We start from the raw sequence: 22,894 nt of genomic DNA on the forward strand, positions 1-22,894 counted from the left end.
CGGGAAGATCCCACATGCCGCGGAGCAACTAAGCCCGTGAGCCATGGCCGCTAGGCCTGTGCGGCCGGAGCCTGTGCTCCGCAACGGGAGAGGCCACAACAGTGAGAGGCCCGCGTACCACAAAAAAAAAAAAAAAAAAAGAGTGGTCTGAGCATCCTGCATCCCTATGAATGTGTCATGATGAGCCCCGGGCTGTTGGCACCTGCCCGGTCCTCCACTGAGTCTCCTTAATACCCAGATCCCAGGCTGCCCTTGAAGCCACCACCCACCACTCTTGGCACGAGTCCTGGAGATACTGTGCATGAGCTTCCTACGGGTACCATAACCAACAGTGGTTTAAAACAAGTATTTATTCTCTAGCGGTCCTGAAACTCAGAAATCCAAAATCGGGGTGTCTACAGGGCCCTGTTCCTTCCAGAGGACTCAGGGGAGACGTGTTCTTGCATTTTTCAGCTTCTAGAGGCCACTTGTACTCCTTGGCTCAGGCCTCTTCCTCCAACCCGCCTCCCCCCCACCTCTGCTTCCACTGTCACATCCTCTACTAGTGACTCTGATGTCCTGACTCTCTCCTGTAAGGACCTTGTGATTATGATGGGCCCACCTGGATAATCCTCATTTTAGTCCATTTAGGCTACTATGACAAAATACCACAAACTGGGTGGTTATAAACACGAGAAATTTACTTCTCATGGTTCTGGAGGCTGGAAGTCCAAGATCAAGGTGTCGGCAGATTTGGTAACGGGGGAGGTTCCACTTTCTGACTCATAGATGGCCACCTTCTCTCTGTGTCCCCACATGGCAGGAGGGACAAGGGAACTCTCTGACTTTTTAAAATAAAGTCACTAATCCCATTCATGAGGGCTCCACCCTCACACACACACACACACACACACACACACACACACACACACACACACACACACACACCCCTACTATTTATGTCCCCTACCAGAACTGAACTATAAAAACTTCTCATCAGCAGCATAAAAATACCTGAAAACACGAACTGACTTCAGTCAGTGACTAATACAAAAGAATATGCAATGCAAAACAGGACAGAGTGTGACAAAGGCAGATAATTTTAATATATTTTCCTGAGAAAGTAAAAGCAAATGTCTCAGACAAAGGCAGCTTCTCTCTCCCGTAACGTTGCCAGGGCTTTTCCACGTAGGGGCCTGATCTGACGGGGTGACCTGAAGGGGGGAGAATCACAGAGGCGCAGTCTGCAGAAGGGGGCAGCAGGGGCCACGAGGAGCCGACTGTACGATGTCTCCGTTCCAGTTACAATGCGCGGCCCTCGTTAGAAAGTGCCCAGGGTGGCTTTAGGGTGAGTGAGAAAATCTCAGTCCTGTGATATTTAAAATACTGCTTTGATTCAGTCCCTTTTCAGGAAAGCTGTCACAGCCCGTTTATTATTTTTATTTATTTATTTTTTTGTGGTACACGGGCCTCTCACTGCTGTGGCCTCTCCCGTTGCGGAGCACAGGCTCCGGACGCACAGGCCCAGCAGCCATGGCTCACGGGCCCAGCCGCTCCGCAGCATGTGGGATCTTCCCGGACCGGGGCATGAACCTGCGTCCCCTGCATCGGCAGGCGGACTCCCAACCGCTGTGCCACCAGGGAAGCCCCCATTTATTATTTTTTAAAGGAATAAAAGGAAACATGATGCTTTCCCTGGAGGCCAGTTATGGAGCAGTCAAAAGTTAATTATACTAGATGTGTAGTTAGAGTCATACTACTTAGAATCCAATTTTCTCTTGCCTGGATGATAGCTGCTTCCACCACCATCATCATCATCACCATCATTCAAGCCCCGACCTGGCCCAACTATAAGGGGCTTGCCCCTCCCTCATGTTACAAAGGATCCCAGAACCGGTTGAACAAGGATGGTTGACAACCTCTCCCGGTACCCCACAACCACTGCCAGCCACCGTTTGTCTGGTCTCATCTTTGCTTCATCGTCTCCTCTCCAAATTAGACCCAGGACACTGCCTTTCACCGTGAAAGGCCCAATAAAGCTTTTCCTAACAATAACGTACCATCTCCACTTTTAGCAACAGAAAGCACCAAGGGGACCTTGGCTTTTGTCCATCAGCCTCCCCGCTTGGACTCTAAGGCATAGCTGTCCTCCCTCCCTCCTTCCCCCAACAGTCTCTAAACACAAGTGGGACTGCGTCTCGCTGACCTGCTGTGTGCAGAGCAAACCCTGAGTCCCAGTTGTATCGCTCATTCTGTCGTGGTTTACCAGTACTAGTTCTCCAAGGAGCTCGTGGTTTTGGAGGGCAGGGTCTGCGCTTTATACATTCTGTCCCCTTCCAGCACTCGGCACTTGGTCGATGCTCACCATACAGTTCTTGACTTACTGACATATATTTCAGGAGAACCTGGAGGGACATGGGCCTGTGTGTGTCCAGGCCTGCTCTTCAGCGCCCTGGGCCTTACTCCCTAGGAGAATAGGGCCTGGTTGGAGGGTAGGATGCACGCCCTGGAATAACCTGGAACAACACAGAACAGGTTGGAGCAGGTACCAGCTGAGGGCTGAGGTGGACCCTTCCATCCATGTCTACTCCACACCTAGGGTTGCAGTTTCCCAGTCCACGCAAGGGGCTGCGTTTGGAACATCGCTGAGGTCTTGCCCCGGCAAAGGCTTCGAGTCCACGGGACGGTGTAGGTCAGAGCAGTCTTCCACTGAAACACGGAGCCAGGAATGTCTACCCCGATCGGGTGCCACTGGTGTGGGAGAGCTCTGCTCCGTCCAGTGTGTGCAGGAGGGAAGAGTGGAGTGAATGGCTAAGGAAGGCATGCCCCTTAGGGCTTTCCTAGGCTTCTCCTGCCTAGGAAGCCCTGCCCTAACCCAGCAGGCACCCAGGCCCTTGCACCAGACGATGTTTACCAGCTGGCAGGCTGCCCCAGGCTGAAGAGTGCCCAGAGCCCTGGCTTGGTGGTAGCATGTCACCCAGGTCAGTCCCAGACCTGGCCGGGACAGCTTCTGAGACAGCCTGTGCAGCTGTGGCCAGAGACAGGAATGGCTGAAAAGTTAGGGGACATCTCCCCTTCCCTGTTCCAGCCAGAAGCCCTGGGTTGAGCTTCTCAGGGTAGGGGGGAAGGAGGTGGGAAGGACGCCTAATGAGTTGTGTCCACCGGCTCTTCCCCCGGCACCAGTACTATTCTGGGAGGCCTGTTACCGAGTCCAAGCTCATGCTGCTTCACTGCACGACAGGCCAATAAATCAAGAGACGAGTTGCTGGGGACAGGAATAGTGACTTTAATCAGAAAGTCAGCAAACCGAGAAGGTGGTGGACCAGTGTCCCAAAGAACCATCTCACCCAAGTTAGAATTCAGCCTTCTTTTATACTAAAAGGGAAGGGGGTTCTGGTCAGCCTCCCAAAGGGATGTGTTCATTTATTCCTTTCTGCAGCCATTCACAGGTGGGCCTGGTCAGGATGTTTCCTGTGAGCTAAACATAGGCATTGTAGCTTAATGCTCATTACCTGGGAGGCAGGGTTCCCAGCAATGGGCCATTATGTATAATTTAAGCTTCTAGGCAACATCCCTTTCATGATTAACTTGTAATAAAATACAAAGGTTCTTCCCTATTAGAGGCTCACGATTGGTCCTCTACCCCTTCCTCTCATATGTTCGGGTGCACACGCACATACACACAGACACACACAAACACACACAGGGTAGGCACATGATCTGAGCTTAGCCATTCTCTCCCGGAAAATGTGAAATTGGGAGGGAAGGGACAGCCCCCTCTGTGGCCTGGATTGTAAAGATGTATCTGAGGCCAGGCCCCAGCTCCACTGAGGCATCTGGGAGGGCAAGGCCAGCCCCCAGAGGCCAGGACTCAGATGGAGCCACTGAGAGCTAGAGGCCAGGCTCCCAGTTGCCTCCTTAGATCCTATGAGCATATCTTGTCTTCTAAATCTTTTGTGCTTAAGCTAGTGAAAGTTCGGTTCTGAAGGAGCCGCAGATGAACACAAATTGCTTCTCCAGGAAGCAGGAGGGCCAGCTTTGCCCCTCTCCTGCCACCTAATGGACATGGTGCATTGGTCGAGGGCAAATCCCAGCTCTGCCTTATCAGGCAGACTACTTAACGTCTGTGCCTCAGTTTCCTCATCTGTAAAATGGGGATAATAAAAAAACTGTTTCATGAGGTTGTTGTGAGGATTACATGAGTCGATAACCTAGTAAACCCTAAATAAGGCTCAGGTGAAGGCATGAGGCAGCCTCATGAAATGAAGCTTCATTTATCCACAGTGGTGAGATATAGGCCACCATGGGCCCATGCGCGCTCAGGCTGTCCTATAGACAGTGTTCCTTAGCAAGACAAATACTCAAGCCAATGCACTGTACCTTAACTTGCTGCCTTGCTTCAGGCCTTATCTTCTCTCGCCAGGACTGCTGCTACAAGCTCATGCAATACTTATCCGGCAGATGTGTTCTGACCAACTGTTGGCAGGATCGGGGAGGAGTGTCAGAAGGATAGGAAACACAGAAGAGGAGGACCTGGGGAGCGGACAGTGTCTAGAGCACCAGGAATGCGGAAGCACTGGGCTTCAGCAAAGTCACGGAGGGGCACCTGCCCCTCCCAGACTTTGGGCCTTCTCTGAGCAAGTGGTGTCTAAGCTAAGGAAAATTTAGGAGTTCGCCAGGTGAAGAAGGAGGAAACTGTTCCCAGACAGAAGGAATACCGTGAATTTTGTCCATGACTGGTCTTCCTCACTCGGGTCTCTCCCCTCTGCCTGGCGCCCCTCCCACCAGCTCTCTCAGAGCCAGAAGCCTCTTTCAGAAAGGAAACTTGATATTGTCACTCCACCGTTTAAAACCTATCAGTGGGGCTTCTGGAAATAAAATTCTAACTCCTTGGCTCTTTTGTCCCTGTCCACGAGGTGAACCTCCTCTCTCAGATGGCTCACTCCTCCAGGAGCCCTACCTGACCCTGCCAGAGCGCCTATTACTAACCACACCAGGACGCGAATGGACGTGAGAATAATTTGTATTCAACGAGCTAGAAATTAGAACAATTTGAAACAGATTTTTTAAAGTAAGTACTTTGCAAAAGCGTAAGAGCTAAAACAAGGCATGAAAACCGTAAGACAAGAAAAGCGGCCACCCATTCCACTGCAGTCTCCCCGGAGCACCCCGGGGGTTGGTGGCTGCACGGCTCACCGCCCGGCCCCGCTCACTCCCGACACTGCGGGCTGTGGGGCGGCCGCTCCTCTGCATCCTGAGCACTGTGATGGGCACACAGCGGGCGCCCCATCCACCGAGGCAGTCAGTACCGGCCTAGCAGCCCCTGCAGGCCACGCTGCGCGGGGATCCTCTCAGCCGGAGGCCCAGACTTAGCACACGGCCAAACGAAAGCAAGCAGGAACACCGCGCAGAGCCCCCCGGCCGTTCGGCGCGCAGGCTCGGAAACTGACTGGGCGACCTCGCCCCCGGTCGCCGCTGGCCAATCAGCGCGCGCCGCTAGATCCGTGCCCGCCCCAGGCCGCGCCCGCAGCCAATGAGAGAGGCCCGAGAGGCCGGCTGCAGAGCCCAGCCCCGGCCGGCGCACTCTGCTGTTCGCCTGTCAGGCTCCAAATAAAGTTCTTCGGGGCTTTGAATTTTTTTTTTAAAGCGCCCTCTGCAGTCTCGGCCGCCGCGGTCGAGAGCGGCCGAGTCCCCGCCCCGCCACTTCCGGTCTCGGCGCCCGGAGCCGGTGCGGCTGTGAGGGGCTGCGTTTAGCCGCTGCCGGCCGGGCATGGTGTTGGGCGTCGGGCCCGCCTCGCCTGTCTCGGGGTGTCCAGGTGAGGAGCGCGCGGCCCTGCGGCGGGCGAGGGGCTGCCACGGGCTGGAGGGTGGCTCGGCTCCCGCGGCGCCGCTGCACCCGGCGGGCGGGCCGGAGGGCGGGCGGCGCCGGGGCCGCCACAGGCCGTGCGGCTCCTCACGGCCGGGCGTCGGGGGCCGGAGGGCGGGCGGACGCTGCGGGGCGTGGGCCGGGGGGCCCGGGGCTGGGTCCGGGGCGCTGGCCGCGGCCGGGCTCCAGGGGCAGCGCTCCCCGAGCCCGGACCTGTGCCGGGCACACACACGGCCTCGCTCGCGCCCGCCGTCGCGGGGGAGCTGCGAGCCGCATTGTCCGGGAGGAAACGCAGCGCCGAGTGGGCCCAAGGTCACCGGCCCGACGTGGCCAGAGGCAGCGGAACTGGGACTCAGGCAGCCGGACTCCTGATCGTCTGGGAATCGGGCTAGGCCAGGGAGACGCTGAGGGTGAGGAGGAGCCCGGCTGCCGCCTCGCCAACTTGCCTGCGGCTTCCCCACAACCGGGGGCGACCACGGCTGGTTTGAAGGGTCTTCTCGGGGCCGAGGAGCTGGGAGGACATCTTGGACCGATCCGTACGGCCAAGTCTGGTGTGTAATCTTGGGTGTGCCCCCCCTCCCGGGTCTCAGTTTCCTCATCCGTTACACGAGGGGATCGGGTCCGCCCCTCTCCCTTTCCTCCAGCGCCGGAGTGGGGTCAGGATGGACTGGAGTGGCCGGAGAAGGCTTCTTGGAGGAGAGATAGGAATCTGGATAGTCATTTATCCTAAGTCATGTTATCCTAAGGAAGCAGCAGGATTAGGTGGTGAAGGGACGGAGGGCATTCCAGACCTGGATGTCAGAGTGAGCAGAAGCTTCCAGAAACGAGCGGGGTGTTGTTGAGGAACGGGGAGGAGGCCCACCTACCCTGTGCAGAGGATTCATGACTGAGTAAGGGGATGAAGTCAGGGGAAGGGCACGGGTGGGGGAGATGTTCAAAGACAGAAATCATCACCCGGCTAAGTGGTGCAGGGCTGGACCTACCTGTTGCTCAGGTAGTAGGCAGTGCAGGAGGAGGCAGGTTTACTGCTCAAGTGAAAGGGTTGGGCTCCAAAGGTCATCAGTCAGCCAACCATGGAGCCAGGTGGGAGGTTCCTTAGGCCCTGGCATTCTAAAGGAGAAGGGTGGGGTGTGGACTTTTTTGTGTCCTGATCTGGGCCTCTTTGGCTGGAGAAGTTGGTTGTCCCCTAGTGACCTGCAGTTCCATCTTTACACTTAGATTGGGACTTGTCCAGGGCAGGAAGAATTGTAAATGAGGAGTTCCTCACCCCGTGAGCTGACTGGCCCCCGCACGGGTGACAGGGCCTGATTTTGCCACTATAGGCAGGAACACTGAGTCAGTACTGCTCGATGATGAGCCTAGTAAATACGGCACATCAGAATCTTCTTTGAACAGTCTGCGAGCAAGTCCCACCCAGAGGAAGAACTTAAATGGGCCAATTACAGCTTGTGGAATTTAGAGACTGAGGGTGCTGTTACCGAAAATGCTGCCGTAGTCAAAGTGTAATTTGCAGTAAAGGGGAAGTTTAGTTTTAAATCAGGTCTTCAAGGGGTGAAGCATGCATACTGAAGAAAGAAAAGAGAATTCTGAAGCAAACTGCAGGTGTTCAGCTAACCTGACAGCTTGAATAATTATTTTCGTTTAGATTTCTTTGTATAGAGTTAAATTAACAGCTGTGTAGCATTCCCCAATTAGGCCTTTGGTTTATCCCTAAAGTGGTGTGTGAAAATGATACAGATGATGGAGAAATAGATGGTCATTATATACTTAGATTTCTTAGAATGTTAGGAAACTAAGTTTTGTCTTCTACAGAAAACAGAACACCAGTGTTTTCTTTTTATATCTTGCATAGTCAGTGTCCAGTGTATTTTATTAAGGGCCACAAACTTGTTGAAGATTGAAAACCAGGAATCTGACTTTAAATGGAATTGAGTATGGGGCATACTCTGCGCACAGAGAAGAATTCAGTGTGGGGTAGGAGTATAAGAGAATTAAGCAGAGTCCTCAGAAGAGTGTCTTGGTGTGAGCCTTTCTTTGTATGAGTGAGTCTAGCCAGGATCCTCTGAGCAGCTCCTTCAGTGTGGCTCTGCAGGGAGCTGGGTGTGGACCAATCATGTGCCCTAGGACTCCCCTTTCTATTGGGCTCTTTATTGAGACTTTCCTAGAGTAGTGCCTACAGAACTCTCTTTACACACGCCGTGCTTTTATTGCTTGCCGTGTTTGTATTACCAAGGTCAGCTAGAGGATAGAAACCAAGGGGACTTCGTGATACACGCATATCTTGGCCCACCATCAGGCGACCCCATCGATGTGGTGAGAGTGATGTGTTCAGGTGTGGGTGCCTGGCAGTGGGCTTGCTGGGGAGGCAGTCACTGCTTTGGGATCCAGATCTGCTTGAGGGATTCCTGGCAGGATCACTCGGGGGCCACTGAGCGGGCGGCGGGGGTGGCTGGCTCTAGCTGGTGCTGCTGTGTCTGGTAGCTTGTGGGCTGGAGCCTCCACAGGAGCTCCCGACTCCGCCCCTCCCACCCACCCCCGCCCTCCCTTGTGAGGGCGCTTGGTAAACCGAACCATTAGTCCCCCCGCCCTGGGTGAAGCTGGGAAGGTGTGTGTCCGTCGGTGATGGTTCTCTCCGTGGGTCCACCTGAGGTAGAGTGGGAATAATAAAACTAGCGATGGTTTGGTTTCACATTTTTTTCAATTTTATTGAGATAACTGAAGTACTCTAAACTGTACATATTTAAAGTATGCAATTTGATCAGTCTTGATGTACATTTATACCCCTGAAACCGTCACCACATTCAAGATAAAAACATTCCCATCATCTACACGAGGGAACCTGGTGTTTCGTGGTGACCGCTTCTAGCAACTGAGTGGCCTCAGACAACCCAGTTCCTGGGCCCTGGTTGTCCCAGAGTCCACATCCATAAAACAGAGAGGGAGTCAGGGGAGAAGTCCTTCCCAGATTTGAAATTCTAGGAGCTTGTGAGCGCTTATGTGTAATAGAACTATCTTTGGAAGCGTTTAGACCAGTGACTCTTTTTAAAAATTAGTTATTTGTTTGTTTATTTATTTAGGCTGCATTGGGTCTTCATTGCTGCGTGGGATTTCTCTGGTAGCGGTGAGCGGGGGCTACTCTTCTCTGTGGTGCATGGGCTTCTCATTGCCGTGGCTTCTCATTGCTGAGCACGGGCTCTAGGCGGGCAGGCTTCAGTAGTTGTGGCATGTGGGCTCAGTAGTTGTGGCTCATGGGCTCTAGAGCACAGGTTCAGTATTTGTAGCTCATGGGCTTAGTTGCTCTGTGGCATGTGGGATCTTCCTGGACCAGGGCTCGAACCCGTGTCCCCTGCATTGGCAGGTGGATTCTGAACCACTGTGCCACCAGGGAAGTCCCTAGACCAGTGACTTTTTTTTTTTTTTTTTTTTGCGGTACGCGGGCCTCTCACTGTTGTGGTCTCTCCCATTGTGGAGCACAGGCTCCGGACGCGCAGGCTCAGTGGTCATGGCTCACGGGCCCAGCCACTCTGCGGCGTGTGGGATCCTCCCGGACCGGGGCACGAACCCGTGTCTCCTGCATCGGCAGGTGGACTCTCAGCCACTGCACCACCAGGGAAGCCCTAGACCAGTGACTCTTAAAGGGATTAGGTGTGTGTATGTGTTTGTGCATAGGTCTTGTACAGTTCAGAAGATCATATTTAATATGTTGTTTTCATGGTACGAATAATACAAAATTAAATCTTATAGTCTTTGTGGGGTGGGGGAATACACAGAAGATGGTGTGAAAAGCTATGTGAGGGACCTGGGTTAAAATGGTTAAAAATACTGATGGGGGGAGAGTTATTCTTATAGTTTGGCTTTCAGGATCTTGGCTTCAGCCCCTGGCTGGCAGTGCAGAGGCTGCACGATGCCTGGAGTTTACTGTAAAAGACGTGAACCAGCGGGAATTCGTCAGAGCTCTGGCAGCCTTCCTCAGAAAGTCTGGAAGCTGAAAGTCCCTGAATGGGTGGACACTGTCAAGCTGGCCAAGCATAAAGGGCTCACTCCCTACGATGAGAACTGGTTCTACACACGAGCTGCTCCCACAGCACGTCTCCTGTACCTCCGGAGCGGCGCTGGGGTTGGTGTCATGACCAAGATGTATGGGGGGCGTCAGAGACATGGTGTCATGCCCAGCCACTTCAGCAGAGGCTCCAAGAGCGTGGCCCCTCGGGGCCTCCAAGCCCTGGAGGGGCTGAAAATGGTGGAAAAGGACCAAGATGGGGGCCACAAACTAGCACCTCAGGGACAGAGAGATCTGGACAGAATCGCTGGACAGGTGGCAGCTGCCAAGAAGAAGCATCAGAACAAATGATGCTGGGTTAATAAATTGCCTCATTCGTAAAAACAAACAAACAACAAAAAAAACCAAGATCTTGGCTTCAAACTAAAGGTTCTGTGCTTAGGTCATGTTTTTCATCTGGAAGTTTTAGATCATTTTTTTTTGAAAATGATCAGAGTGGTATTGAAAGGAAATTACATTAAAGCAACAAAGGAAATTATGAAAATATTGAGCTGGTGACCAATTTTTGTCCTCAATCAAAAGAAGTTCCAGGGCTTCCCTGGTGACACAGTGGTTAAGAATCCGCCTGCCAATGCAGGGGACACGGGTTCGAGCCTTGGTTCAGGAAGATCCCACATGGCGTGGAGCAGCTAAGCCCATGCACCACAACTACTGAGCCTGCACTCTAGAGCCCATGAGCCCCACAACTACTGAACCCCCACGCCTAGAGCCCGTGCTCCGCAACAAGGGAAGCCACCATAGTGAGAAGCCTGCGCACCACAACGAAGAGTAGCCCCCGCTCGCTGCAACTAGAGAAAGCCCGCGCACAGCAACGAAGACCCAACACAGCCAAAAATAAAAATAAATAAAATTTTAAAATTAAAAAAAAAAAAGTTCCAGAATTCCTCTCCAACTGGTAAAGCAAGCAAGAAGAGTTAGGAGGCCTGTCAGATGAATGGCGGTTTATGTTAGAAACAGAAGGTAGATTCTAGAGGACAGTTCTCTCTGTAAACATTGCTGACATCTTCAGTCCTTTCTCCGAAGCAGTCAGGTGCATCACCTATTTTTGGTCTTTATTATCCTTCCCAGTGAGCTGTCAGTGAGGGAACCTGAAACATAGGTGGATTGGAAGTAGCCAAGTGAAAAGAATCTAGTTTGGAGCATTAATTATAACTTAATTATGTTGCTATTGCCTAACACTGTAAATAACAATACAACATAAATGTGAAGATGCTTATTAAGGTTCTAGCCACATCTTTTTTTTTTTTTTTTAATTTATTTATTTATTTATTTTTGGCTGTTTGGGTCTTCATTCTGTGCGAGGGCTTTCTCTAGTTGTGGCAAGTGGGGGCCACTCCTCATTGCTTTGTGCGGGCTTCTCACTATCGCAGCCTCTCTTTGTTGCGGAGCACAGGCTCCAGACGTGCAGGCTCAGTAGTTGTGGCTCACGGGCCCAGCCGCTCCACAGCATGTGGGATCTTCCCAGACCAGGGCCCGAACCCGTGTCCCCTGCATTAGCAGGCAGACTCTCAACCACTGTGCCACCAAGGAAGCCCCTAGCCACATCTTTATTAAAGGAAGGAGGAAAGAAAGCATTGCGGTGCTCCCTCCTTACCAGAGGTGGACACTGCCTTCAGTCTGTGCTGCGCCAGGCCCCGGGGCCACACCCTCAGGTGCACGGTCCACACAGTAGGGATGGGCAGACTTACCGGTGGACAGGGGTGGGCCTGTGTGAGGCCCGTCAGCGGAGGTTGCCCTAGACCATGAGCGCCCAGGAGCATTGCCACTGCTACATCCCAGTGCCTGGTGCCCAGTGAGTGTTAAATGCTTGGCTCTCCCTTGTTAAATTTTCATTCATGCTTTAAAACATTAGATTTAGAGAGGCATAGAGATTATCCAAATTCATTAGGAAGGAATGCAGTCTTATTAATGTATCTTGCATGCTAAATTTTTCTATAACTAAATTACGGGAAAGATATTAAAAACCACCTTACGTCTTTGTCTTCACTGTCCAGTCACTGTCTTAACCTGCTTTTGGCCTTTCAGGATAAAGGTAGCAGTGATGCTGACGCTGGCAAGCAAACTGAAGCGGGATGACGGTCTCAAAGGGTCCCGGGCACCAGCCACGGCCTCCGACTCCACTCGGCGGGTTTCTGTGAGAGACAGACTGCTTGTCAAAGGTAATGACCATCCATGTGAGCTGTTTTTCTACCCCGTAACAAAATGAAGTCTGGCTGGAGGCTCTTCCGGGGTACGAAGCAGCCTGTTGCTGAATAGAAGTACCTGTTTGAAAATATTTTGAAATATAATTGCTGTCACATACAACAGAAGAACTTTGTACTCCGCACACACTATGGGAATGCTGATGGCAAGAAAACGGTATTAAAGCTGGTGTGTCTTGTACACTTGGGATATTCTCTGTAGGGGCTGCCAGAATGCTAGGAGGAGGAGTAAGGTACTAGGAACCAGCAGACTGACTACTCTGGTCTCGGTGCTGTCGTCATCCGGCCGGTGTGTGTGTCGGGGTGGGGAGTTGGGGAGGTTCTTCCATTCTGGACTCCTCAGCACCAGAGTGTCTGACCTGTAAAGGGAGGGAGTGGAGTTCAGTAATCTCTTAGGATCCTTCTCTCTTTTATTTATTCACAGCCTGAGGACAGCCTTGTGCAAAATTGGTTCTTGTCCCAGAATTAATAATAGAGTGTCCTAGAGCAGTAGTCTTTGGAGAAGGGTTACGTGATGTGTGTGTGTGACTGTGCGAGTGTTTGTGTGGAACTTTTGCATGTATTCATTGAACAGATTTACAACTACTGAGTGCAAAGGCACTTTCCGAGGGTCATGAGGACTACGAAAGACCAAACAGTTTCTGCCTTGAAGGAGCACTCTTTACTTTATGACACGTGTTTACATTTTTTAAGTATAAGGAGCTAGGAAGCACAGAGGGTTAAATGATTTGTTAGAACTGTCTGTTTTCATGTTGTGTTAGGTGGACACGGTGGGGGTGGCTGGCATCTGCATGTCCAGGAGCAGATCTGATGGTGGGAGACCTGGCGTTTATGAATGCCCCGTGTTGGGCCTTCTCAGAAGCAAAGCCCGGCTGAGTAGGGAAGGGGTGGGAACAGGAGGCGCCGGGTTCAGGGAGATGTCTGTGGCGTACTCTTCCCTGTTCTCCCTCAGCCCCTGGATCGTGACTGAGCTCTGGCTTTCCCAGCCTGATGGGTGATAGGTTAAAGATGGAGTCAGAATCGTTTTTGACATTTTGGCAAAATACCTTCTGTGTCAGGGAGAGCGTTAGACTGTATTTAGTTTGTTACAACACAGGAAAGTTTACCCTGCGGCGTCTGGGGCTGTGGCCTGGGCTGCAGCCCCTCACTTGGGTGGCCTGATAGGACTTGAGTCTCTTCCCTGGATGCTGGCTCAAGGGTTCCATCTGCAGAGGAAGCCAGGAGCCAAGCAAGCCAGGGAAGGGGTTTGATGCATGGGTCAAAGTCCTTCGAGGGGAGGGTGTTCTAATGCCGGGGAGTTGCGGTGAGGAAGGGGGTTGCAGCTGAGGAGGAGCAGGTGGGAAGCTGGCAAATAGATGGTGCCATCTTCTTTGCCATCTCCTCGTTAGGGTTGACAGCAGCACTTGTCTGCTGGGCACTTGGGGCCAGGCCCTCTGTTGGGTACTTTATAGGGGCAATTCTTGTTTGACTTTTGCTAAGCCTTGCCAGGTGGGTGGTTCATTTTACAGCTCAAGAACTGAGACTCAGGGGTTCAAAAACTTGCCCAGGTCGCAGCTTTATTGCAGCAAGACAGCCAGACCCACATTTGGGGGTAGGGCAGGCACTTGGGGAACAGACCCAGCAAGCAGAAACCGAAGGAGCAGAACAGAAGTGTGAGTCCACAGAAAAGAGAATTCAGGGAAGCACAGAGGCTCCACCACACCTGCTCCTGCTCGAGGGTTCCCTGAGAGCTCTCAAATGACTCGAGGCCCTGACGCGGCCCAGGGGAGCCCACTGAGGCCCATAAAGCTGCACTCTGCCCCGGCTCCTAGGACAGGAGATGTCTTTGGCTGGGTTTACAGGACCCAGCTGAGGTCCTTTGATTTTGTGAGGCTTATCAAGGAGAGGTGCAAAACCTCCTCGAGAGGCCACCTGTTTCCATTCTCTCGGAGACACTGGGGATTATTAGGTCTCTGGGCCCAGGGCACTTGCAGTTTGACGGGTGGCTGTGCAGCAAGGCTCAGTGTAACACGCCCCTCATGTGGCCTGCTCTCCCCATCTGCCTCGGGGGTGGCCAGGCCAGTGCGGGCTGGGCTGACTGAGTGGTGCGTAGTTTGGGCTTGTGGTAGAGGGTAGATGGAGAGGAAGGGTGGGCCTTGACCAGAGAGGGGAAGCTGTAACAAGAGCGTAATAGTGTAATAAAGAGCGCTCTGATTGCTGATGATTGTTTGGGCTGCACCTAGAGTGCTCCTTCAGAATGTCGCAGCAGCCTTCATTCTGGGGACTCCTGATGGTCAGGTGGAGCCAGGCGGGGTCCGTGGCTGTCGTGGGCCTGGTGAGGCACTGGGAGGGGCAGCTATCGTGAGGGTCGCTTCTAGCTGAGACTCCCTGGGGGTACTTTGAGAAAAGTCAGTTGTCTGAGTTCAGCGAGATTGCTACAGTCAGACTGTCCTCTGGGGCTGGGGCTGTGGATTTGGCTCTCGTGGGAATGTTACCCATGAGGATCAGTAAGTAGTAGAACAGTGTATTAATGTGTCTTTGGGACCCAGTGCCACGGGCTGGGTTCCCGGGAGTGGGGAATTTGGCGTGCGCGGTAGTTATTAAAAGGTATCCTTGGGACTGATACCTGTGGAGGGTGGCGAAGGAAGCAGGAGCAGGCAGAGGGGGAGGGAGAGCTCTGACGAAGGCCCCGTGGAAGCCTCTGCTCCAGAGCAAGTGTGGCCCTTCAAAGCTGTCCCCAGCCAGGTGGGATGGGCAGGCCTTCCTGCTCTGCTCGACCAGTCGTCAGATGGGTCTGGCCTGAGCTGGGGCTCTGGGCAGCCCGCACAGTCCCTGGAAGGGTTGAGAGCTGAAGGCCATCTGCTGAGAGCCCTCGCTGAGACGGCATCTGGGCCATGCGTCCATCGCCCAGAGGAAAGACCATAGACACTTAGAGGCAAAAATATGTTTTTAGCTGGTCCACTGCCATGCTTGATTGACCATACGTGGTGGAGATCTGGCTTGGTGCAGATGGCTGTAAGGTTAACATGGGAGATCGGAGGTTGACAGAGACACTTGTCCCTAGTGGTGAGGGCTAGTGGTAGCTGCAAAACTGAAGCTCCTGTTCTTTTTCTTGAGATAGTGGGCCCAGTTCTGAAGAGGACGGGTGGAGTCAGCTGTCCCTGGAATACTGTGGCCTGTCTCGGAGCAGCTGGCCAGTGTGAGGCTCTACCACACTGGCACCTAGGCCATACCAGCTTTTCATTTGCACCCTTGGGGTCATTCTCAAGGACATCCTCCAGGCTGGAACTGGAGAGATGCTTGCAGCAGCAGTCCCTGGAGGGTATAGAACAATCAGGTGTTTCTGGGCGAGGACTGAGGGCTGCTGTCTGCCCTGAATCCTGGGAGTTGGGGGACACTGGGGAGAGAGAGTTTAAGATCTGCACATTTCCTTTTGGCCCCAGCTCAGGTCTGGGCCTCTCTGGGAGCCGTCACCAGTGCTTCAGCCACAGGGCGGATGGCACTGCTTTTCTGGTGGGTCCTTGTGGTTCCCCCGAGTCCATCAATTTCTGAGTCTGATGATGCTCCCCACCTTCCAAAAAAGCCTCTGGGCAGAATGACCTACTTTCTTGTCTGTCTGAAGCTTTGGCACTTTTCATATAACGGGAACACGATTGTGTGTCTCCCTGTCCTTTGACTTGTTCACGTGACAAAGATTTTAGTGCCTGGGGTGTGCCAGCCTCCTGTTAGTGGCCCCTGAAGACCTCAAGGGGCTCCAGGCAGGCTGGCAGGAAGCTTTTGCTAAATGTGGAGATTTGGAATTGAGCTGACTTGAGTTCAGGGCCAGGTCTGGAGTTGAGAATGAATCTACAGCCATTGTCTCATCAACCCCTGTGCTCCACGTGGCTCTTGGTGTTCTCTTGTTTCAGCAGCTGTGGCGGCTCTCCATACTCTGAGCCTACTCTGCAGAGCAGAGAGGCCTGACTGCCCACCTGTGTGGGCTTCCCAGCATCCAAGGTGCAGGTGTCTCCACGAGGTGCCACATGGGGCCTCCTTTGGGTGAGCACTTCTGTGTCCACATGAGCGGTCTGGTCATGTGGTATAGGAACGGCTTCGGTTCAGGGCGCTTCCTGGAAGAGTGGGCGAAAGAGAACCATTTATTGTTCTCCAGAGCTGCTCTCTCCATGCCAGGCCCTGCCCAGGACTCTGGAGGTGGGCTCAGGGTTGGCTTGTCATGTTGGCAGGGTATTCAGAGCCTTTAGCAGCGTTTGAAGCTGTGGCCGTGTGTTCCAATATGTGTTCTAAAAACGAGGGCAGTGGCCCAAAGAGGAGGAGTTGTACTAACATGGAATAAGGCAGCTGGCCCAAGCCTAACCTTTAAATGCTTGGCCACACAGTTAAACACCAGTGAAACTGCCCAGGGAATTTGGCTGCCCTCGGGTGTGCCGGATAGCCCAGGAATGGGGGTGGGCAGGGAGGATCTGTAGAAGACACATGAGGGCTCAAGTCAGCTTTGTCTGCTCACGTTGAAAGAGGGTGATACGAGGCCTTGGGGCTCCATTCCCAGAGACTACTATGGGGGCTGTGCTGGTTTTCGGGGTTACATCCTATCTTCCCCAGAGTGTGGAGGGAGGGGGCCATGAGTACTCTGGGCCTGCACTCTGCTGCTAGAAGGCCCTTGGACTGAATGGAAGGGCTGATGGGGGGCTTCGTGGGGCTCTTGGGCAGTAGCCATGCCATCTCTGGGGATAGGATGATGCCGCTGCGGCAAGTGTCTCCCCCATAAGGGCACTGTGCATGGATGCTGGTGGTGCAGAAGAGGTGCTCAAGGCGTAAAGACAGACAGGAGGCTAAGAGATAAAGTTCTAGTTCAAGAGATCGAAGAGGTAGTGGTTCAGGTGGAAAGAGGTAATCAAGTCTTATGGGACATAGCTGCCAGCTCTACCTGGGTCAAAGGGCACAGCTGCCCTGCCTGGTGTTACCTGATGGGGCTCAGAGCTGGCTCTTGCTAAGAACCATCTGCATCTATGATTGGCCTTTGTCTTAGTCAGCTCAGGCTACCATAATAAAATAGCATAGACTGAGGGACTTAACCAGTACACATTTATTTCTCATGGTTCTGGAGGCTGGGAAGTCCAAGATCAAGGCATCGGCAGATTCACTTCCTGGTGAGGGCCCTCTTCCTGGCTTGTAAGCACCTGGTGTCTTTTCCCATAAGGGCACGAATCTCGTCATGAGGGCCCCACCCTCCTGACCTCATTTGACCCTAATTACCTCCCAAAGGCCCCACCTCATACCATCACATGGTGGGTAGGGGTTTAGGGCTTCAGCATAAGAACTTGGGCAGGGGACACGGTTCAGCCCACAGCACCTTTGGAATGCCTCAGTCCCCAACTGTCTGAGGAGGAAGGCTCCTCGTGCCTCAGGATTTTCACACTGAGAGTACTGCCACCCTGCTGGCAAGTATGCTTGTTTGTTGAGCATTTCCTGAGCACTCCAAGTGTGCCAAGCTCAGGCCCGGGCACTGGGGTCCCAGGGCTGGGTCAGAATCTACAGCCCCCAACACGAAAAAGGCCCAGAGGTTCAAGTGGCAGGAGGTGCGGAAACAGCTAGAGCACTGTGTCGTGGGCAGCCTACGGCAGAAGGGGATGAGTACGTGCTGTGGGGGGGCCATTGTGGTAACGGGGTGGATTTTGTAATCTGATGTTTCAGGGCAGTCATGCTTCAAGTGGGCTCCGTGGTTTGATCTGTAGTTAGAAAGGAAACGCGTCTAATTTCTCAGAAGGAAGTTGTGCAGCCACTAATTGTGCAAGGTGCCAGGTACCTCCCCAAAGCCTGGGCCGGTGAGCCGGAGAGGTGTTAGCATCTTTGGAACAGGCGAGACTGTAGCAGTTTAAAAATATCTGAACTTCTTGTTACCTTCCAGGTGGGGGTAGTGTCCTTTGGGCAGTGAGGTTATACAGGGAAGGACTGCTGCTTTGCCAAGAGGCCTCTTGAACATGTAAAGCAAATCACTGGTTTCTTTGGTCATAGTCTACATGTAGGTGGATTCTGAGGTTATTACTAGCGATGTCAATAAATTATTATTTGCCATCAAACTACTTGTCATTTGTGACAACTCCCTGAGAGGAACACTGCGTTGTAGTTCGTTTATCGTCTGTACCAGGCTGGGCTAAAATTTAGCCAGCGATCTTTAATGAAGTCCTCTGCCCCCGAGGTCGTATTCCTTGCCCACACTGGTTCTTGGACCAGAAGTCTGCAGAGGCCCTGACTGTGGTGGGGGTCACCACTGGACTAGGTCTGAGGGTTCTCCTCTTTGGAGTGTAATCCTAGACCACGATGTGAAATTATTGGATCCGTCAGTGTAAATTAGCTGTGTGTAAATAGTTTAGCTTGCCAGAGTAGCCTACGGCAGTTCCCATACCTGGAGGAATAAAACATTCAGAGGCCGAGGCCCCAGCTAGGACTTTCGGGGTGATTGGTCTGGATAGGGTGGGGTGGCAGGGTTTGCTCAGCAGGTGCTAGGGTGTGGGGATGGATACACAGCTCCAAATTTTACTACAAATCATTGAATTATACACTTAAAGTTGGTCTGTTTTATAGTATGCAAATTGTACCTCACCAAAGCTGTTTATTAAAAAAAAGCAAAAAAATTCCCCAGATGATTATGTGCAGCCCGGGCGGAGAATCCCTGTCCCACAGTGAGGCATCCTCTGGCCTAGAGCCTCTCATCCCCACACTAGGTCCCTGTAATGCAGGATCCGCTTCTGTTGCTCCGTCATCACGGCACCCTGGTCAGCGCATCCCTGCCCTCCTGTGTCCGGGCCTCACCTCTTCCCTGTTCCTTGGCGGTAGACTGTCTTCTTCTCAAATTTTTCACTTCTGTCATGTGGCCCCATTTCACATCCTCTGGGCATGCTTTCTATTTCACTGGGTTTTTGTAAAACTGAATGACCAGAGTTCTCAGGACAGGAGTCAGGATAGGCCCGCCAGAGAACACTGGGTTCCAGCGGCCAGCATCAGTCTCTCAAAAGAAGGGTCCTCAAGAAGAGTTTCTTGTGAATTCTTATCAACAAAAAGTTAAGTAATAGTATAATAAATATGTAAATAGTATTCATCTTAAAACCATCTAGATTTAATTACATGGATAACATTTATTTAAAAGTGATTAATATGCATGACTCATTTGATAAAAGGTGTGCTCTTTTGATAAAACGAGAGCCCTGTGTGGGCTGTTGGAGCAGAGCCTGGCTTGGACCCCATCCTGGTCAGAGGGCCGGGGCGGGTGGCCTCAGAGTGTTTCTTTACCCCACGCCCTGCTAGAGTGAAAGGCGAAACTGAAGATCACCGTGGCCGTTATGAATATGGTGCTAGTGAGCCTTCCGTGCGCTCTTCATCCTCTTGTTTGAAGTGCATGTATTCTAGTGTATGCCGTAACACAAGACTGCCGGCTGCAGTCCTCAGCTTCTCCCTCCTCTGCCTCACCTCACTTTTCTGGATACCCATCCCAAATGCCTGGAACCCAGAGCTAATACAGTTAGTGGGCCACCTGTCTCTACCCACATTCTCGACTAGCTGATGTCAGAGGCCTGTGCCTTTCCTAAACCCTTGGCCTCAGAACACCCACCTGCCATCTTCCCACTAACGCACTCGGCTTGGCAAACCTTGTGGCCTCTCCCTTCCCACCCATTCCCCCCCTCCCCACACCCTCTGCACTTGAAGGAGTCATTTGCTTCTTAGTGTTTTGTAGACTGGCTTCATCTTTCCACTTACCTTCCTGTTGTTTTGAATGCCCTCAGCAGGGTCCGATCCACATCCCACGGCCTTACCTCAGGCCTCATTCCCCTCGGACCAGTCTGTCCTCTCTACTGAATCATTCCTACTTTGCCTCCTGTCTCTCATCGGTGACTTTCCCTGCTCCTGTCCTCTGCTTTCTGCCAAAGTTCTTTCTTCTCACCAGTCTCTCCCCTTTGTTGGTCTCATGACGTCAGGTGGCATCACTCTGCAGGGGCTCCCCAGCCCTGGTCGTGCACCCAGACTTCAACTCCCCCACCCGCCCCCCTCAACTTCCCCTCAAACCCCAGTGCCATCTCTGATTGCCACACACACACACACACACACACACACACACACACACACACGAGTTGGCAGAGCCTTCCGTCCCCCCCACACACACGAGTTGGCAGAGCCTTCCGTCTCCCCCCACGCACACACACGAGTTGGCAGAGCCTTCCCCCCCACACACACACACGAGTTGGCAGAGCCTTCCGTCCCCCGCCACACACACGAGTTGGCAGAGCCTTCCGTCCTCTTTGCTGTCAGGCACGCTGGCTCTCCTCACCTCTGCTGAGTCCTTGCTGCCTCTCAGAGCACCCCCCTCACGGGTCACCTGGCCTCCACTTTGCCCTTTTTCTAAACGTGTCCTCTTGAGGCAAAGCTTAGAAACTTTTGTTCAGAAATCTCCCTTGGCTCCCTATTGCTGCAGAATAAAGTTGAGAATTCTGGGCCCTCCACCATCCTGGCCCTGGTTTTCCACCTTGTTTCCCATTGCTCTGGCTGCACTGCATACCGTCTGGTTTCTGTGCTTGTCTGCGTTCTATACTTTTGCACATTGCTAACTTATCTCCTTGAAATACCCTTTTCCCCACCTCTGTGGGACTGAATTCTACTGGTTCTTTAAAGCCCAGCTTGAAAACCTCCTCCTTCCTTTAGTCTCCGCAGCTGGAGAGTCGCTAGAGCACATTATGTCGTGTCAGAGGCACAGACGACTTGCCTGCCCGGTTTCTTCTGGGTGCTTCCCCAGACCTCAGCTCGTTAATAGCAGGATCTATGGGAGCTTTGCAGTTTTGTGCTGGCAGAGGGCTGCTGGGCTTGAATGCTGAATGAGTGACTGATAGAAGAGGTCCCGGAGGAGAGTACTGGGGCTAAGGAATGTGGCTCTAAGGAGGAGGCCTCCTTGGGTATCGGCTTGCCCACATATGGCAAGGGCAACACACGGGCCCAGCAGGAGGTAGAGAGTTTTCTCTCACTGGAAAAGTTCTAGCGCAAACTGGGCAAGCCCTCTCGGGAAGACAGATCCGGAAAAACTGGAAGAGGCAGAGATATAAATATAAATCAGATTTCGAGGGCAGTAGTTCCACTACTTGGGGGAACAAGATTTTCGAAAACGCTTTAGTGACTGTTTACCTATAGATAATTCCTATGTTAATTCTGAGTAACTTTCATTCACGCTGAAGTAAAGTTTCAAGGGCCCTTGGCTGCACTTGCTGGCATCCTGCAAGTCACTTTGTATCTTTGAAAAAAGCAACTTCATGGCTTAAAGTCTAAACTGTAGACCAAGTGTAGATTTCTGTTAATTCAGTGTTTGTTTGTTTGTTTTCTTCATTGTTCTGGAGGGAATTGCCAGTTTAGAGCTGGTGATTTTATGTGGAGCAATTGACTAATATTAACAATAATCTCTTTGTTTCTACAGAGGTTGCAGAACTTGAAGCTAATTTACCTTGTAAGTATAGCATCCCCAAACATTAAATGCTGTAAAATAATTGCATGGAAAAGCTTGTTTTATGTTTTGATAACTTTGCATAGCAAAAATGCCGTTTTATACGTATGTTAGGAATAAACAGGACTTTTTTCGAGGCTCTCATCAGAAGGAGAATGTAGCACGGCAGTACTTCCTCTCCTTACTATTGCAGAGGTGCGTTTGGTTAGGGTTTGTTCCTCTTACACAGCATTCTGTCCCACGTCCTCTTTTAGTGAAAAGGCATATAAATCAGTGGTGGATGGTCCTATTTTTGTTAGTGACAGTACCATGTTTTTGGCCCAAAAAGTGCTTATTTGTAATTTATCATTGTGCCCAAGATAGGACAGCTGTGCTGCCTTGATGTCCACAGGTCGCCTCACCTTGCTAGGTCCTCCTCGCCCCAGCACACAGGGACTGACTGCGGGCCTCACTCGTGAGCAGGCTTGCTTATCAGCCAGTTAACTGCTGTGATACGTGTCAGTGTTTCTTTTTTCCCCTATCATTGATGCCTTCCCAAGCCATTATATTTTGTAAGACCATCAAACTCTGAAAGCTTAGACCATTTTAGGTGTTTTTTTTTTTTTGCGATACGCGGGCCTCTCACTGTTGCGGCCTCTCCCGTTGCGAAGCACAGGCTCCGGACGCGCAGGCTCGGCGGCCACGGCTCACGGGCCCAGCCGCTCCGCGGCATGTGGGATCCTCCCGGACCGGGGCACGAACCCGTGTCCCTTGCATCGGCAGGCGGACTCTCAACCACTGTGCCACCAGGGAAGCCCCCATTTTAGTATTTTTTTGAAATTAGAACTTTTTATCATTATACTTGGTTAAGGCTGAATATATTTATCAATATGAGTGAACTATTTTATACGTGGGTCTCCTAGTCTGGGCGAATGCTCGAGAGTTTGATACGGAGGCCATCTGACACAGGGTGAGAGAGGGCCCATCCCAACCTCCACCTAAAGTTGGAAAGATAATTGTGGGGCGCAACCCTTAAGTGGTTGTGTAATCAGTGTGTAAGGGTAAGTACATATTGTTCCTTGAACAATTATTTTTAATATATAGTATTTATATATGAGTATAGTGGGTTGTGCTATAAAATATATTTTAGTGTGAGTCAAAAATGTCTGGATTTTTTACTTCAAAGTTTTCTTCTAGTCAGAACTAGAAGGAAATATCTTGGATTTCTATTAAAAGGTTATCTTTCCACCTACTGAAGTATTTACAAATGATTTGCTTTAAAACGTTCCAGGAAAACAAACAAATAACTTGTGTGTGTGGGTTGGAGGGACGAAGCAAGATTAGTAAAATAC

At 51.9% G+C, this 22,894-nt stretch overlaps 1 protein-coding gene and 1 pseudogene across 7 annotated transcripts in view; both read left to right on the plus strand.

Moving 5' to 3' along the window:
- Nucleotides 1-5,622: 5,622 nt before the first annotated feature.
- Nucleotides 5,623-22,894, plus strand: part of UBE2F (ubiquitin conjugating enzyme E2 F (putative)) — a 55,843-nt gene continuing 38,571 nt past the window's right edge. For 2 of the 7 annotated variants that reach the window (XM_067027269.1, XM_067027267.1), the window contains exons 1-3: nt 5,682-5,795; nt 11,931-12,064; nt 21,537-21,566. In XM_067027269.1, coding sequence (XP_066883370.1) covers nt 11,947-12,064; nt 21,537-21,566 — 148 coding nt within the window. In that variant the 5' untranslated portion in view covers nt 5,682-5,795; nt 11,931-11,946. Of the gene's footprint in view, nt 5,796-5,987; nt 6,397-11,930; nt 12,065-21,536; nt 21,567-22,894 lie in introns of those variants that run through there. The other 5 variants (XM_059051274.2, XM_067027266.1, XM_067027268.1 and 2 more) reach the window with 5 other exon arrangements.
- On the plus strand, nt 6,919-10,227 carry LOC131748920 (small ribosomal subunit protein eS19 pseudogene; annotated as a pseudogene).

The sequence above is a fragment of the Kogia breviceps genome, chromosome 2, assembly GCF_026419965.1.
Source record: "Kogia breviceps isolate mKogBre1 chromosome 2, mKogBre1 haplotype 1, whole genome shotgun sequence".
Lineage (NCBI taxonomy): Eukaryota > Metazoa > Chordata > Mammalia > Artiodactyla > Physeteridae > Kogia > Kogia breviceps.